At 36.8% G+C, this 13,506-nt stretch overlaps 1 protein-coding gene across 4 annotated transcripts in view; it reads right to left on the bottom strand.

Moving 5' to 3' along the window:
- Positions 1-3,720: 3,720 nt before the first annotated feature.
- Positions 3,721-13,506, bottom strand: part of LOC125649356 (isoleucine--tRNA ligase, mitochondrial-like) — a 41,456-nt gene continuing 31,670 nt past the window's right edge. For all 4 annotated transcript variants that reach the window (XM_048876827.2, XM_048876828.2, XM_056139323.1 and 1 more), the window contains 10 exons: positions 13,305-13,407; positions 11,353-11,446; positions 9,780-9,885; positions 9,423-9,525; positions 8,565-8,687; positions 8,355-8,483; positions 8,144-8,247; positions 6,941-7,083; positions 6,656-6,843; positions 3,721-4,540 (listed from right to left, as the gene is read on the bottom strand). In XM_048876827.2, coding sequence (XP_048732784.2) covers positions 4,253-4,540; positions 6,656-6,843; positions 6,941-7,083; positions 8,144-8,247; positions 8,355-8,483; positions 8,565-8,687; positions 9,423-9,525; positions 9,780-9,885; positions 11,353-11,446; positions 13,305-13,407 — 1,381 coding nt within the window. In that variant the 3' untranslated portion in view covers positions 3,721-4,252. The remainder of the gene's footprint in view (positions 4,541-6,655; positions 6,844-6,940; positions 7,084-8,143; positions 8,248-8,354; positions 8,484-8,564; positions 8,688-9,422; positions 9,526-9,779; positions 9,886-11,352; positions 11,447-13,304; positions 13,408-13,506) is intronic.

A 13,506-nucleotide genomic window follows, 5' to 3' on the forward strand; every position in this document is an offset into this window, starting at 1 on the left:
CAAACACATCTTGTTTTGTTACAGATATTGCCATGAAATTTAAACATGGGCTTCCTTTCAGAGAAATACAAGTTCAGTTTTTTTCATTTCAGCAGGATTGGTCTGTCCGTTCATGACCTACATTAGGACTAAAAGTAAGTCAAATAGTTTTCCGGGCTTTTTTTTCATTATGGATACAGATATTGCCCTGAAATTTAGCCGTGGGTTTCCTCTTGAAAGATTACAAGTTCAATTTGCATTTCAGCTGGATTGGTCCATCCTTGACCTACTTTTAATCTAAAAATGGGTCAAACAGTTTTCCACGCTCTTTTTTCATTATGGATACAGATATTGCCCTGATATTTAGTCAAAGGTTTCCTCTCAGAGGAATACAAGATCGTTTTGCATTTCAGCTGAATTGGTCCATCCTTGACCTACTTTTGGACTAAAAATAGGTCAGACAGTTTTCTGGACTTTTTTTCATTATGGATACAGATATTGCCCTGAAATTTAGTCAGAGACATCCTCTTGGAGGAATACAAGTTCAGTTTGCATTTCAGCGGGATTGGTCCATCCTTGACCTACTTTTTGGAAAAAATTAGGTCAAACAGTTTTCCAGGCTTTTTTCTTTACGGATACAGATATTGCCCTGATATTTAGTCAAAGACTCCTCTCAGAGGCATACAATTTCAGTTTGCATTTCAGCTGGATTGGTCCATCCTTGACCTACTTTTGGTCTAAAAATAGGTCAGACAGTTTTCCAGGCTTTTTATGCCCCCCTTTGAAAAAGAGGGGGCATATTGTTTTGCAACTGTCGGTCGTAGACCACATGTTGTCCACTCAATATCTTAAGAACTATTCACTTGATGATAATGATATTTCATATGTGGGTTGGTTATGAGTGGAAGATGACCCTATTGTTTTTCAGGTCCAAAGGTCAAGGGTCAATCTACTCTGGACATAGGAATATAATGTCCGCTCAATATCTCGAGAACCCTTTGCTTGAAAGACATCAAACTTGGCACACTGGTACATCCTAAGGAGTAATTGACCCCTATTGATTTTGAGGTCATATGGTCAAAGGTCAAACTGGGCATAGGATTATATAGCTGCAATAATGTAGCCCTATCCAATTTTTTTTATTCTGACGTTTTCGGGATAGGGCTACAATTCCATAGGATCTCCGTAATGGTGCAAAATAATTTTATGAATAACCGATAATAAACTCTGTGTATTAGTCCCAAATGTTGTTTACACCAAAAGGAGTACCAACTTTGTGCTCGGGCATGTCTAATAAAGGTGTTTTTCATTAAATATAATGTACAGCATGCAAAATTCTTCGTCTGCTCCGCCATGCTTGTTATCGCGAGATCTCGTAGGTGGATCTAATGAAAAACCTAAACATTGACAATCAACGCGAAAATGTAGTTACTCGAGCCACTTCGACAAAGAAAGGAAAATCATATTGTTGCAGAAAGAATTTACACTCTGCTGTTCGGTTTTTAACTTGATATTAAATTCAAACCTTTTCAATACCGACGAAATAGCTTTCGCCTCCATACTTGTCCATTGATGTAAATACTACCTTATATGGCATATGCAAATGACTTGACAATCGGAAGTTGAAACTTCAGTACATCAAACATGGCGCACAAATATGAATCGAGAAATTGGAATTTATCGAAATTGTTGAAAACGGTAGAATAGAGCCTCACAAATCTTAAGTTGCAGGTTGTAAGTTTATATATTGACTAAGAAACATAGAATATCATTTTATTTACGTAAAGAAAGTCAGGAAATGTATAGAATGAGCGCAAATGTTGCGGGAGTGAATCACTCCCGCATTTGCACCATTACGGAGATCCTTAGGAGTTGTAGCCCTCTCCCTAAAAAAAAAAAAAAAAAAAAAAAAATCAGAGAGGGCTACATTATTGCAGCTAAGGAATATACTGACCATTCAATGTCTATAGAACCCTTTGCTTGACAGACATCAAACTTGGTACACCAGTACATCTTCAGAAGAAGATGACCCCTAGTGATTTTGAGGTCACATGGTCAAAGGTCAAGGGTCAAACTGGATATAGGAATATACTGTCCGTTCAATATCTTGAGAACCCTTTGCTCGACAGACATCAAACTTGGTACACTAGTACGTCTTCAGGAGAAGATGACCCCTATTGATTTTGAGGTCACATGGTCAAAGGTCAAACTGGACATAGGAATATACTGTCCGTTCAATATATTGAGAACCCTTTTCTTGACAGACATCAAACTTTGTACACTGATACGTCTTCAGGAGAAGATGACCCATATTGATTTTGAGGTCAAGGGTCACACTGGACATAGAAATAGATTGTCCGTTCAATATCTTGAGAACTCTTTGCCTGACAGACATCAAACTTGTTACACTGGTACGTCTTCAGGAGAAGTTAACCCCTATTGATTTTGAGGTCACATGGTCAAGAGCCAAACTGGACATTGGAATATACTGTCTGTTCAATATTTTGAAAACCCTTTGCTTGACAGACGTCAAACTTGGTACACCAGTATGTCTTCAGAAGAATATGACCCTTATTGATTTTGAGGTCAAAGGTCAAGGGTCAAACTGGACATAGGAATATACTGTCCGTTCAATATCTTGAAAACCCTTTGCTTGACAGACATCAAACTTGGTACACTAGTACGTCTTCATCAGAAGATGATCCCTATTGATTTTGAGGTCACGTGGTCAAAGATCAAGGGTCAAACTGGACATAGGAATGTAATGTTTGCTCAATATGTTGAGAACCCTTTTCTTGACAGACATCAAACTTAGTACACTGGTAGATCTGCAGGAAAAGATGACTCTTAATAATTTTGAGGTCACATGGTCAAATGTCAAGGGTAAAACTAGACAAGGGAATATACTGTCTGCTCAGTATCTTGAGAATCCTCTTCTTGACAGACATCAAACTTGGTACACTGATACGTCTTCAGGAGAAGATGATCCCTATTGATTTTGAGGTCACATGTTTAAAGGTCAAGGGTCAACCTGGACATTGGAATATACTGTCTGCTCAATATCTTCAGAACCCTTTGCTCGACAGACATCAAACTTTAAATAGTACACTGGTGTATATTCAGGAGAAGATGACTCATATTGATTTTGAGGTCACATGATCAAGGGTCAAACTGGACATAGTAATATACTGTCCACTCAATATCTTGATAACCCTTTTACTTGACAGACATCAAACTTAGTACATTGGTACATCTTCAGTAGAGGATGACCCATATTGATTTTGAGGTCAAAAGTCAATAGTTGAACTGGACATAGTAATATATTGTAATATATTGTCTCCTATATTTTAAGAATTATTTGCTTGATTGACACGTACCAAACTTGGTACACTGGTACAGCATAAGGAGTAGATGACCCCTATTGAATTTTAGGTCACATGGTCAATTCACTCTTGACATAGGAAGATATTGTCTGCTCAATATTTTGAATTAATGATAATACTATCAATTAAATGAGGTGTGTGTATAACCCTTTTCAATTTTGGGCATATGTGTTTTACAAACATCTCTTGTTTTCATTACGGATACAGATATTGCCCTGATATTTAGTCAAAGGCTCACTGTCCGACGGGCGTATATTGTACCGTTTGTGGTACTCTTGTTTAGAAAATGTGTTTGATATACATACATGTGTCTGAAATTAGTTTGACCAAAAGTTCATCATAGATAAACAACATGGCTACATGTGTTAAATTTATAATGACTATGTCATCTCAGTTTGAGCACTGTGTAACATTTCAGGGGCTTGTCACTTGAATATTTTTTAAACAGGTTTTTGAAACCCATCGAAATGTTCTAAAGCTAGATATAATAAATAATTTTTACAACCCTTGGGTTTCGTTTGAAGGATCTCGCCATGTACTATAGAAAATGTACAGAAATCTCCAGACAGGCACATTCAAAAGTTGAATATATACACAATACTGTATACAAGATAAACATTGTATAGTGGAGACATGTATATATACACAATACTGTATACACGATAAACATTGTATAGTGGAGACATGTATATATACACAATACTGTATACAAGATAAACATTGTATAGTGGAGACATGATAGATTTTTGATATTAAGATTCAAAAGAAATCAAAAGACCAGTTTTCATTTAGTTCATTTCATTACACATGGACTAATTTCATTCAATAGAAGAGTGAGCAATTGTCAAGATGTAAAATATCACAATTCAAGTTAACAATGTCGTATCATGTTAAACTTCAGATTCGAATTTGTTCATGCATAGAAGTACATCATGACAACGCTGGCACAGCTCGCTGTTCTTTGCCGTGTTTCTCCAACATCGCTCACACTTGGAGTTGCCAGCCTCTGTCAATGCTATAGTAAATGAGGTTTTGGAGTCGGGATGAATACTGTGGATGACCCGTGCTTTGTCGTCAGGCTTCGTTTCCATGGATTTGGAATGTCTCAGTGTCGTTACGGCTGTCTGGAGTATTTCACACAGTGGTGAATCACTGGCTGTCTCTTTCTGGTGGAGTTTCTGTTGATACGTGTAATATGAGAACCATGAGACAAACCAAAGCTTTCCTTCTTTTGCTCTTGATTTCTTTACATTAACAAAAATCCCTTTAATTATAAGGTATTAGAGAAATTTAGGCAACATTGGTCCCATCTAAGCCCCAGTTATTATTGTTTGAAAACTTTTGAATGTACATTACATTTGGATGCTTGCATATCAATTTCACAAATTTTACCCTTGTGTTTTACTTATGGTCACTCGCTACAAACAAACTTTTTTTCACAAATGATGAAAACGGATATTGTTTACATGAGCATAAAATCTCAGTTATGTACAATTCAGTGGGAAAATTTTGAATAGAGTTATATAGGAAGGGACAATATATCACAATTTTTGAACATCATTAGAAAATATACAAGTTCCTAATGTTGGAGGAATGAAATGGTTGTACTAATTAAAACCAGAATAAGCCAAAATATGTATATCAACTGATGCATCCATTTTTTTGTTTGTAGCAAGTGTCCTAATACCCCACCAAAATTTCATCATTTCTTTATCAACTACCCTTAGAAGGAGGGGGGGGGGGGGGACAGCCCTTCATTGGAATAAAAAATTAAGTTTCTTTTACTCAAGGACGTTTTGTGCTAATTTTGGTTAAATTGGCCCCCCTGTTTCTTGCAAAGAAGTACAAAAATGTGAAAAGTTCGAAAGACAACAGACAAGCTCATCCGAGTTGGAAAAAATTACTGACTTAATATTCACAAATAATATATGAAAGAAGTTGTAACTGTTCAAATAATAATTATGTATGATGAATAATACTGATGGTCACAATAGGTCATCTGCATAGTAACTGGTGACATAAAACAAAGTCACTGCTTGCTTTGAGAGAGGTATGATCCATAAGCATTTAATAGAGCCCTAATCGTCGCCTCGCACTAATGCCAAGATTTGTTACTGGACAACTATCCATGTTTTTGGATCATGATGCTATTTTGAGAAACTAATAAAATAAAGTGCCACTGTACAGTTACATTGTATTTGTTGTTGGAAATAAGACTAAATTGCTTATTATAAAAGGACTAAGTTCAACAAAAACCAAATCTGAAATTTCAGACATCTTTGATCTCAGAAATTCAGTAATTCCCATGCAGTAAAGACGGTAACTAAAATTCTCCTCAGACATATGTTGCAAAGTAGATATTTCGCCTTTTTGAAAAATTACTATTTCCGTTGGTATTCATAAAGAAAACATTGGTTAAATGCGTCGCTCAAAACTAGATTTGTGCATTTGCAAATGTAAACATTATCATAAACTTATTTAATAAAGCTAATTGTTAATGTGGATTTTTTTCATATTACACAGCATATTTAATTACCTATATGGAGATCTAACATGAGATTGGGTTGTAATGATGCTTCATTTATTTGGCTGATTTTGCTGGAATAAAAGTGTCTAGATTAATGATGTTCCACTGTAGTGCTGAATGGCAGTAAATTTATACGCTAATTCGTGAACTTTAGTTCTTTGAATCTTCTTTACCCACACATGCTTTATTGAACGATAGGGTGAGATTGGCACAATGGTCTTGGAGATCAGAAATCAAAAATTTGAAAAATTTACAGAAAATCAACAAATTTCAATAAATAGACCTCACTTGAGCTACAAATTGTCCTATGAAATATTGATATTGAGATTATATTTCACCCCTTTCAAACGATTGAGTTGTACAAGTGCACAATTTCAACAAGCAAAATATCTCCATGAACGGGTGGGGCCGAGTTGCTTAAAGAAGCAGAGACAATCAATTCTGAACATGTCAACCTTATTAATTCTGAACCTATGTTATTCTGAACACGTCTACCTGTGTTAATTCTGAACATGTCAACCTTGTTAATTCTGAACACATCAACCTATGTTATTCTGAACACGTCTACCTGTGTTAATTCTGAACACGTCTACCTGTGTTAATTCTGAACATGTCAACCTTGTTAATTCTGAACACATCTACCTTGTTAATTCTGAACACGTCTACCTGTGTTAATTCTGAACACATCTACCTTGTTAATTCTGAACACGTCTACCTGTGTTAATTCTGAACATATCTACCTGTATTGATTTTTTAACATATCTACCTGCAATTCTGCATACAGTGGGTTGTCAGCTATCACAATAACATCATAATTTCCCGGTGGTTCAGAAACTAGAACTTCATTTATCTTATCTCTGATCATAAGGGCTTTTGAAATCAATTGCTCAACATCTGGATTATTCCAACATTGCAGCAAGGTGTACCATTGAGTATGAAACAATGGAGTTGTGTCTGTTCAAAAGAAAGAAGAAAAACATGCACACAAATAAAATAATGTACTTAAATTCTGTAGCAAAAAGAGTGTTTTACATTTATGCTTATGACCTACTATTCTCTGGGTGAAATTTATAGACCTCTTCAGCTAATGATGGTAGGATGGGGGCGATGGACTTGGTTACCACCTCTAATGTATGATATAGTACATACTGGCAAGACTGGTGCCTGATGTTCTGATCATGATCACAGTATAATCTGTAAAACAAGTCACATTATAGATATCATGTAGAATTTCCTAATGCTGTGACAGAGCGAAATCAACTAGACCTGCCCCACTGGGACAAATAACCACTACTTCAGATTTCATTCATACAAACTATGGACCAGATTGTAACCTTGAACATTGTGTTTTGATGGGAGGTCAAGAAACATAAAGATTACCTTAATTCAGGGTAAAGACACACCATTTATTTTAAGCAACTTCTATACCAATCATGAACTAATCTAGTGTCTTTTGATTACAAAGTTAAGGTCCAACAACTGTTAATTTTTGCCAGTGATCTTGACCTTAACTGATGACCTTGTCTAGGGTTATGCACACCACCTGGCCAATATAAACCTGTACATGTAGTATCTGCTTCTGTCTACCTTACAAGTCACAGCCTGGATACAATTTTATGAATAACCTTAACCCTAACCAAATGACTTTGATCAGGTTATGACATACAATCTAGTCATAACCAACCTTTATGCCACTCGGGACCACAATGTAAACTAGTCATTTGTGCTATCCTGTCTAAATAAAGAATTTATTACATGAGGTTCTAAAGGCCCTGTGTCACAGTAGGTGTAGCACGATAAAGATCCCTCCCTGCTCAAAGGCCGTATAAGCACCAAGCATAGACCTAAATTTTACAGCCCTTCACCGGCAATGGTGATGTCTCCATATGAGTGAAAAATTCTGGAGTGGGACGTTAAACAATACACAATCAACCCACCATCTAATGTCATTATTGTTAGGGCCTGGACAATTTTTAATCTTTTTTTTAGCTGTGACTTGGACCTTGCCTAAATGACCTTGGTTCAGGGTCATGAAACACACCATCTAGCTGTAAGCCACCTTGCCAAATAAGATCTTTTAACGTCTCTCCATTACAAAGTAATGGAACGGGTCAAACAGATGATTAGATGGAATGGTCACGGTGAATCTGGGGGGGGGGGGGGGGGGGGGGGGGGACTCTCTCTAACTCTTTCTTTCTCCTATAAATACTGTGAATCAACATGTTCATTCAACTCTTTTGAGACATTATCTTACCTATCTTTAGTTACAGTGATATAAAACTTTGACAGATCGCTAAGAAATTTCTGAAGAAGTGTCAAAACTCTCCCAAATTTAAATTCTTCATACATGGATGTAACCTGGAAATAAATCAATTCTGAGTTATTCAATAAACAGAGTTTGAATAAGATTGATATCATATTTAAAAACAGAACTGATTAAAGTAATTCCAATCTTAAATTGTAACCTGCGATCCATATGTATATAGAATAGACAACATGTACTGGTCCTGTGGAAGGAGACTGCTGTAATTTATACTGTGTATCGAATCAGATCCACGAAGATTCCCTAGTAGGTGGCGCAACATTTTACGGACCTGCATTAAAAAAAAATTGGAAAAGTTCTCAATCCTTTTCAGTGACTGCTACTGATCTGAAGACAGATTACGAACACCCACCTGGAACAGATCCTCCTGGAGAACATCCAGTATGTTGCTGCCAATGGCTACTTTTGTTTGCAGCCCAGAGTTCGCCACCCACAGCCTCAGAACATCAAGTCCATAAGGAATCCCAGTCTTTTTCTGTCAGTAGAAGGCATACATTATTACATGGAGATGCATTTAGTGACTTTCTTAAATAGTTCTGAATATTCATGCAGCATTTTGCAAATTCTATGGTCGTTATAACGATCAAGTTTGCCAATACAACCTATCATTGGGTCAAATGCTGTCTGACTTGTTTCATGCCGATTGTTAGGCCGTTCTTAAACTGGCACACTGATTTTGACAACGGATAACTCCATTTACCTTATCAAGATATAATGCTCACGGCGGGTGTGACCGGTCGACAGGGGATGTTTACTTCTCCTAGGCACCTGATCCCACCTCTGGTGTGTCCAGGGGTCCGTGTTTGTCCAACTATCTATTTTGTATTGCTTATAGGAGTTATCAGATTGATCACTGTTATCTTCACCTTTCATGCAGCTGCTGTGCTGTCTGTGTACTAATGGAGATTCGAATATCACTCATTATTCTAATGCATTGTGTCTACTAGGTATGAATTCTCATGTTTGTTTCTATTTCATGAAAATTCATACAGATCTTATCATTAAATGCAATTGAATGTACAAATGCTTGTCAATGACTTGCAGTACTTAAAATTCAACATCGGAGTGTATTCTTACAAAACTAAGTAGGTGTATATAAACAAACAGTAAGCACAGATTGCTTTTGCCAATATGTCTGTCGATTGTCATGCTAAGCAGGTGATGCATTATCACAGAAAAGTGAATGTACATGTATTTGTGTTTGTCTTACACTAAGGCCATTGATTATCTCTTCAGGATCCACCACATTACCCACAGATTTAGCCATTTTATGACCCTCCTCATCAACTGCAAAACCATGAACTACAAGCTTCCTGTATTAAACAGTGGTTTGTATTAGTTACCAGTGTCAACACAACCCAATCAATTGTACATGTACTTTTAACTGGTGGTTTTATTACAGATCAACATTGAGGCTATATGATCTATTACATGATGGAATATCACCAAAAGAAATGCGTGCTAACATTTACATGTCCACTGGACAATTCATTTTTCTAGTCCTCTTTCTAAACAACATTAACATTATAACAGTAGAATTTGACTGCCTGATGACTGCCACTCTTACTTAAATGGAGCTTTTCCTCTGAGGGCCACACTGGTCAGTAGAGAGGACTGGAACCATCCACGAAACTGATCCAGGCCTTCCAGATACACATCAGCAACACTGTCATCTGTCAATCAAACAATTTAATCAACTCTAGTCCAAGTACACATGATGATGAGTGGGCCAATATATTATACTTTGTAACAACTTCAGAATATGTGCACTTATTTCAGTATATCTATAATTTGGCACAATCAGAGCTGATGCACTATTTGGCTTTATTATGATTTAGCGTTTGTTATTTGTTTGATAATGAATGAATGAACAAAGATTTTCCTATTTTAGCGCAGCCATAAATTACCACTCTTTCTTCAATGCTAAAGCTGCTAAAATTTGAATCCCGCTAATATGAGTACATGTATAAGTAAAACATGGTTATAGTGATCCTCCAACACCAACAAACAAGAGTACTGCCAACGGTACATGATACACCTGTGAAAAGATAATATAGGGCGTTTTTCTACACCATGATTTGTAGAACTTGTCTTCAAGTAGTATCAGCAATCATCAGGGTGTGACATACTTTCTTTGCATTGAAAAAACAAGACAAATATGTACCCTTTATGTAATATGTTCACTTGGCATAAGATGTGTAAGTGTACTAAGTGTAATGGTCCTTGCCCCAACGAATCAGTCTGCATCCTGCTACTATGACCTTAAGAAACAATAGGCATTCTCCATTTGACATAAAGTGTATGTGTACAAAGTTTGACGGTCCTAGCCCCAACAGTTCAGTTTGTATACTGTCTACAAGGTTTTCCTACTAAGTGATACTGTGACCTTGAAAATAATAGGCATCTTCCTCTCATCATGGTGATCAAATGTACCAAGTTTCAATATCCTGGAGCTTATGGTTTGGTTTGTTTCCTGCCTACAAGGTTTTCCAACTAAGTGATACTGCAACCTTGACCTTTGACCTATAACCATGAAAAACAAAAGGCATCTTCCTCTAATCATGGTGATTAATTGTACCAAGTTGTAATATCCTGGAGCTTACTCTTCGGTTGTAATATCCTGGAGCTTACTCTTCGGTTGTAATATCCTGGAGCTTACTCTTCGGTTGTAATATCCTGGAGCTTACTCTTCGGTTGTAATATCCTGGAGCTTACTCTTCGGTTGTAATATCCTGGAGCTTACTCTTCGGTTGTAATATCCTGGAGCTTACTCTTCGGTTTGTATCTTGCCCACAAGGTTTTCCTACTAGGTTTTCCAACTAAGTGATACTACGACCTTGACCTTTGGAAAACAATAGGCATCTTCCTCTCATCAATGTGATTATGTGTATCAAGTTGTGAATTCCTGGAGCTTGTGGTTCGCTCTGTATCCTGCCCACAAGGTCCGGACAGACGGACAGACAGAGCCATACCATAATATGTCCCGTCTTCGACAAGCGTATAAAAACAGTTCATTATCGAACTTCATTATCATTATTATATCCAATACAATTTTTGTTATTTTCCTCTGATAGGGAAATAAATAACATTTCAAAATACTGTATTCATAGTAAACAGTGGAACATGTGCATAATACATACCTGGCAGAACTGATGCCCAGGACGTTCCACTGTCAAACCAGATATCAATTATGTTATTTCCTCTCTGATAGGAACTGGCATCCCCTAATCCATTCTATATGCAGAAACGAAAAGTAGACATTTTAGGAGAAAGGAACATCATGGCATATAACAAGAGGCCCATGGACCACAATGCTCACCTGAGTCAACCTGGTCCTGTTGTTCTTATAAAAAAGATTTTTTTTACCCAATCTTTATTCCCATAAAAATTTTGAATCCATATTATGACCCCAACTAGGCCAAATGAGGTCATGACTTAACCCAACTTGAATCCACAGAGATAGGGATGCCTTATATTTCGCTATATTCATGCATCATGTAAAATTTTATTCCCAATTCTAATCCCACCCTATATCCATGGTCCATACATGAAGAAAAACAAAACAGATTTTTCAAATCCCCCCCCCCCCCCCCAACATTCTCATCTGTATTGTGACCCAAACCGACCCCCTGGGTATTAATTTGAGAAAAGAAAAAACAAAAGGCCCATGGGCCACATCGCTCACCTGAGTCACTTTGGCCCATATTAAAGATTTTCCCTACATATTCACATATGAAACTTTAATCCCTATTGTGGTCCAAACCTACCCCCGGCTTCCATGATTTTTACAAGTTTGAATCTGCACTGTGATAGGAAGCTTTCATGTAAATGTAAACTTTTCTGGCCTAGTGGTTTTTGAAGAAGATTTTTATAGATTTTCCCTATATACTTGTATGTAAAACTTTGATCCTCTATAGTGGCCCTACACCTGAGAACCATGGTTTTAACAAACTTGAATCTGCACTATGTCAAGAAACTTTCATGAAAATGTATTTTCTGACTCAGTGTTTCTTGAGAAGAAGATTTTCCTTATATATTTTTATGTAAAACTTAACTCTGATCCCCTATTGTGGCCCAATCCTTCACTTGAATCCCCTTCACCCAAGGATGATTTGTACCAAGTTTGGTTGAAATTGGCACAGTGGTTCTGGAGAAGTCGAAAGTATGAAAAGTTTACAGACAGACGATGAACAGGTAATCAGAAAAGCTAAAAAGAAAATGAATCTCCACTACCTGAGGAGCTTGCTAAGATTAATCCAGGCCCTGCTGCTCTTGAGAAAAAGGTTTCTTAAAAATGTTTTCTAATATAAAACTTTGATCCCTACTGAGGCCCCATATTACACCCTCTTGTCCCGAGGCCAGGAATTGAATAAACTTAAATCTGCACCACCTGAGGATGCCTGCCTATTAACTAATCATAGCTTAGCTGTATATAGGAAGATTTTCAAAGACATTTCATCCTATATTCACATGTAAAACTTTGATCCCCTATTATGGCCTCATCTAACTTCTGGGAGCCATAAACTCATGAACAAACTTAGACTCTGCACAACTTGAGGATGCTTAATAATATGATAAATCATGACTCTGTTGCTCTTGAGAAAAAGAATTAAAGTTTTTCCTATATATTTTCAATGTAAAACTTTGATCACATCTGATCCACCTTGATTATGATTTGAACAAACTTGAATCTGCACTTCCTGAGAATGCTTGCAAATATATATGTGACTTATTAAAGCCTACTCGCTCTTGAGAAGATTATCAAAAGGTTTTCCCATATATTATACCAATATTTAACTAATCCACTATTGTTGCCCCCCCCCCCCCCCCCCCCCCCCCCCGACTTAGGGCAATAACTTAAACAATTTTGAATCTACATTCTTTAAAGATACTTTTACATAAGCTTTGTTTTTTATTTTTTATTTGGTCCAGTGGTTCTTGGGAATAATTAAGATGCCATCATATTTTTACTATTTCATAATTATCTTCCCTTTGAAAGGGCTGTGACTCTTCATTTGAACAATCCTCTTTACCCAATGATGCTTCATGAAATTGTCATGGACTAATGATACCTAATGTCAATGAATCTTACCTTCGAGAGTATTTCCTGTGGTAGCAGTTCTTGTATAGACATATTCCACCAGCAGTCAGAGCCATGTTTTGATATCAGATCTTGAACATGGTTGAAAATCTCTCTGAAATATATTATAATGTGCAGTGTTGTGTAATGCTAATGTTAGTCAATTCTGCTTTGCTATATTAAGGGTTTGTTCTGACCCATAACATGCAGTATA

This window comes from Ostrea edulis, chromosome 5 (assembly GCF_947568905.1).
Source record: "Ostrea edulis chromosome 5, xbOstEdul1.1, whole genome shotgun sequence".
NCBI lineage: Eukaryota > Metazoa > Mollusca > Bivalvia > Ostreida > Ostreidae > Ostrea > Ostrea edulis.